The sequence below is a fragment of the Triticum aestivum genome, chromosome 2A (genome assembly GCF_018294505.1).
Source record: "Triticum aestivum cultivar Chinese Spring chromosome 2A, IWGSC CS RefSeq v2.1, whole genome shotgun sequence".
Lineage (NCBI taxonomy): Eukaryota > Viridiplantae > Streptophyta > Magnoliopsida > Poales > Poaceae > Triticum > Triticum aestivum.
This window is the reverse complement of record NC_057797.1, coordinates 745,859,213-745,864,081: the sequence shown is the minus strand read 5'-3', so window position 1 is coordinate 745,864,081 and position 4,869 is coordinate 745,859,213. Positions and strand designations below refer to the sequence as shown.

At 44.8% G+C, this 4,869-nt stretch overlaps 1 protein-coding gene across 2 annotated transcripts; it reads left to right on the top strand.

Moving 5' to 3' along the window:
• Positions 1–1,410: 1,410 nt before the first annotated feature.
• Positions 1,411–4,633, top strand: LOC123186378 (uncharacterized). Of its 2 annotated transcripts, XM_044598156.1 has the most exons (4): positions 2,294–2,492; positions 2,621–2,835; positions 2,998–3,227; positions 3,824–4,633. In XM_044598156.1, the coding sequence occupies exons 1-4, from the start codon at positions 2,473–2,475 to the stop codon at positions 4,466–4,468; spliced, it is 1,110 nt and encodes a 369-aa protein (XP_044454091.1). In that variant the 5' UTR covers positions 2,294–2,472; the 3' UTR covers positions 4,469–4,633. The 2 variants fall into 2 exon arrangements, with proteins under 2 accessions (XP_044454090.1, XP_044454091.1); XM_044598155.1 differs by having other exon boundaries at positions 1,411–2,835.
• The last annotated feature ends 236 nt before the right edge of the window (positions 4,634–4,869 follow it).

Below are 4,869 nucleotides of genomic sequence, written 5' to 3'. Positions count from 1 at the left end.
AGGTACAGGGCGAGAATCACAGGAGACAGAGCCCAGGGACAAAGGTAGGAGAAGAATAGAGAAAGGGGATCGGGGTGTGGCCGCCGCCAATCAAGTGATCCTCAAATTGAGATCTAAAAAAAACAATGCACATCATAACAAGCGTCTCCCTTTCTGCATTTAGGCTTGCCTATGCTTGGTGATATGGCTGATGGCTCACGCTTCTCGCAACTCAGAGCAGTTGAGATCATGGAGGCATGTATGTTAGACAGACATGTACACATCGCTGTTTGTTTGGCTCATGACAATGGTAATAGAAAAGCTGTACATGAAAAAGACGATTCAAAATTTGGTGCAATTTTTACAAGACTGCCCTGAACAATATTTTACATAATAATCATGCTTTCCTCAAAATAATCACCTAAGAAAAGAGCATATTTATGTATGTATGTTCCTATTCCAGTCCATTTTACATGACACAGATAACTGTGTTTGTTGGTTTCAGAAACATCTTCCTGATAAGCACCAAATTTGATGGCATCCGAAAGCAACAAAGGGGCCAACGGGACAAAAAATAATTCAAAATAACTTCAATTTCTTTTATCAAGCAATGGGAAATAGCTGTCCCATTAACGAGGATGCATGCACAAAAGGGGGGGGGGGACCATATCACAATTTAAATATTCCACATAACACAACAACCTGTAAATTATGGGAGCCGCTACGCGTCGGCCGGCGAAAACATCCGTCGCATGAAGCTCCGTTGGATCAGCGTCCCGATAGCCGTCGGATCTAACCACCGTGCGCGCATGACCACCTCCTTACGTCCTGCAACAACACCTCGGTTTCGGAAACAGATTACCCGGTCTGCGGGGCGAACTAGTCCTTCGGCGCAAAATCCACCGTCTCGTGAGCCATCCGATGAACCTTGTATTTCTGCAACAAGACTCTTGTTGCAAAATCTCCACTTATATAATTTTCTGTAACGAGACACTTGTTGCAAAAACTTCTCTCTAATTTCTTGCGACAAGACCCATGTTGGAAAACCCTTTCTTCCCTAATTTCTGCAACATGATCCTTGTTACAAAAATTGCAACAACATCTACCGCCGCGGCTAATTTTCTGCAACAAGACTCATGTTTAAAAAATTGCAACATCTCTTAGTGCGTTCCGCACTGCACAATCGTCATTCGTCATTGTTCCGCAACAACGCGGTTGTTGCAGAAACTTGTCAAAGGACAGCGGCGAGATTGATGTTGCAAGAGGCACAACTACCGTCTCGTCCTCGGCGCTCCGGCCACCGGTGCCCGTGTGAGCCGCGAGGCCATCCCAGGACTGGGTGTCGCTGCTGCTAGAAGCTGACTTGGGAAGAGAGAGAGGGAGCTTGATTTTGGGAAGGAATATGTGTGAGGAGGAGAACGACGCTGGAAAAGATAAGGTTGGTTATTTTAATTGATCCAACGGCGCATCAAGCGGCGGATGCAGCGCCTTGATCAGTCGGTTGATGCTAATCTTTTCGCTTAATATTAGGTAAAGATAAAGATAAAGATAATGGCAACTCTGGGACTTTCCGGTCTCTTCCCATGTTTGAAAGAAAAAAAGTATTTTTTTTGAGGGGTTTGAACGAAAAAAAGTAGTGCGATTGGAGGTGCGTCCGGATCTCTTGGGCCGTCCCGGGCTGAGCGTGAGTCGAGAGTATAATAGGTACCCTCACCCGGGCGGGCGTTCGGATAAAACCTAGACGGCGGCTCCCCTCAACCACCTCAACAAAAAGAGAAAATCTAGGCGGCGGCGGCGAGTTTCCCTGCCTGTTTAGCCTCAGACCCCATCTCAACCCGAGAACGACGGCCGGTTGCAAGGAGACGGAGATGGAATTCGGGGAGATAGAGAGGGCATCCGGCAAGGAGAAGGGGAAGGGATCCGGCAAGGAGAAGGTGAGGGAGATGATTCTGGTCGGGGAACTCCGGAAGATAGAGAGAGTATACGAGAAGGAGATGAAGTTGAAGATGGAATCCGGAAAGGAGATGGATTGGGTTCGGAAATTTCGGAAGCTGGATGGGGACTTCGGGGAAGAGATAGTGAATTCGGGAGATATGAATTTGGTTCGGAGATTTCGGACGATGGAGAGGAAATATAGGGAGGAGATGGAGATCCGGTCGAAGAAGGATATGGGGCGGACCACGTACGTTGTCCGCAATAAGAGGGAGGACACGTTCCGCAGCAGTACCAAAACTGAGATCAAAAGGAGGGAGGCCACGTTCCATAGCATAGATAATGAAAGCCTTGCCGACGCTCTTTGTCGCCATATTATTATCCAGAGGAGGGAGATCACCGCCCTGGAGAGACAGGTCGAATCACGAGGGTTGGAGACGATCGCCGGAAAGAAGGCTTATCTAGAGAGGCAAAGGAAAAAAGGAGGGATTTACGCTCCACAGCAGTTGCCACCCGAGATGATAGAGATGTCCAAGTTGTCTGTCCAGAACATTGACTCAGATGCAATCAACTTGCTCGGGGTAAGTTTGCCCTATCTTGTTCTCAGCCAGAAGGAAGCACTTCATTTTCTTTTGCATGAGTGTCACGAATATGCATATCGGATACAATCTTTTGCATCTATACTGAGGAAATCCAGTATCCCCATCAGGTTGGACAAGCTCAAGAAGCTCCGTATTTTATCCGAAACATTTGTGGCTATCTCGGATTATATAAAGCGTTCATGTGAACCCTTACAGAAAGAGATTGTAGATGATCCAATTGTTGCTAAGCGAGTGAATTTGGATGATCTTAGTTCTTACCATGCCGCCTGGAAATCTATATGGGGCAGTCAGATAGCAGGATGTGGTTCGTTTGATGACATAAGTAAGTTTCTTTCTTCTAGCTAGCTGTGCTTCCCTTAGGTAGCTCAATTGACTACACATATCTCAATCAGTGCAATCAGAACATTCCCAGCTTTTCCTTGTATAATCAAATATTTTACTTGACTTAGTTTAGTAATTCATTTGACTTAATTTGGTTCTGCAGCCACGTTGAGCCCTATGCAATTTACGCACTCCACGCCTGGTATCTTTCCACACGCTGCTGTTGCCGGTCCAGCCCTGCAGATCTTCTCCATCAAAATTGTGAATGTGCATGCCAACTTGCGCTGGCCGCTCCGTGTGTACGGGGTGGTTGCTGCACGAGACATCGTGGACCGCAACCGCAACCTTCTCTTCTCCCGGTCAAGGGCAAACTGCCAAGAAGTCACCGAAGCGGTATGCATTAATAACACTAAGGCCCTGTTTGGATACAAAGTATTTTTTGAGTTTTTCTGAGAATACCATGGTTTCTGAAAAAACTATAGTTTTAAATACTTTGAGATCTTGGGATCCAAGGAAAACCATAGTTAAACAAACAGGAGTATTCCCGAAACTGTGGTAATTTGAAGTATTAATAAATCTACCTCTGTCCTCTTCTTTTTAAACAGAGAATTGAGAAGGCTTGCTGTTTGTTCATACGTGGCATATATCTGTAGTGAGACTTTTCGATCAACTGATCAGTAGTGAGTTACAGCATGTGGTGCAGCCATCGCCTGGTTGTTTTTCCATGATGAATCTGTTTCTTCGTGCCTTCTACTTCTTGTTTACACAAACCTGTCAGTCTAGCAACCTCTATCTATAATACACATCAAAGTTTACATAACTCATCATCCCAGATTGATACGTCTAGCAGCTAGCCTTGACATGTAAATTTGAATCTGCTAGTATCTTCATCCTCCTTTGCTTTCTCGTCATGCATGTTATCTTGTTGATTAGTCTGTTTTGATTAAGTAGAGTAATGATAATGATAATGATGATAACAATGCTTGCAGGATCCTTTTTTGCTCTTGACTGGCCCTTCTCGTGCAATTGTGGCTGCGGACACGGTTAAATTTGAAGTTGAGCTTAGAATTATGTATGCTGGAGCAGATACCAAAGATACAGTATTGTTCTCTTCTACCTATAATTACTATTCCATGCAGCAGTATGCCAACCCCAGGATCAGCAGCTGCTGTGGTATGTTAGAGTTAAGTGTTGGGCGCCTTACTAGAGCGGTCCAGGCCACTATCGTGGGTGTCCGTGTTGTTGAAGGGGAGTGGCCTTTTCAATATGGATGCCGGGTTTCTTGCTACTTATCTCCTGATGAAGATCTTGTTCCGACTACACCTACGGAAGTCGTGTTAGTTAACTGTAAGGTTGAGGAAATGGAGAAACAGTCTGATGGTTACGTAAATCTGTCAAGAAATGTTGTTTCAGTGCAACTAGAGCAAACGCTGAAAGTGGTCATTCAAGCCTACTCAGAATCTGGCCTTGAATATCTACATAATGTTGAGGTTGACTTCCCTGTGAAGCAATGCCAAACAACCAAGTGTTTATGTACAGTTGGTAACTCGACGGTTCAGATCGTTGTTGCTTGGTCCCTTCTTGCCATGGATAAGCTGGATCTTGTGCTGGAGGGGTATGTTACCCCAGTGTAGAGGGCTATTAACTTATATAGTGTAAGTGTTTGTGCATCCATCAGTTATCTAAGATGCCCAACTGTTTCTTCTGTTATCCAACTATTACCCTGTGTCTAGACTATAATTTATGGGCGTAGCGTCCACCGGGAGATAATATAAAAAGATCCGCTGTCTTCCTGACCATTGGATGGAGCTGTGTATGCCGTCCGATCTACCTACGTGACAAGTCATCTTTGCAACAAGTGCGTTGTTGCGGTATTTTCTGCAGCTGAGGTCTTGTTACAGATTTTTTTTTTGCAAGAGAGGTCTTGTTTCAGTATTTTTTCACAACAAAGGTCTTGTTGTAGAATCATCTTTATGAGTTTTTCTGCAACAAAGGTCTTGTTGTAGGAAATTTTCACAATAAAGGTCTTGTTGAA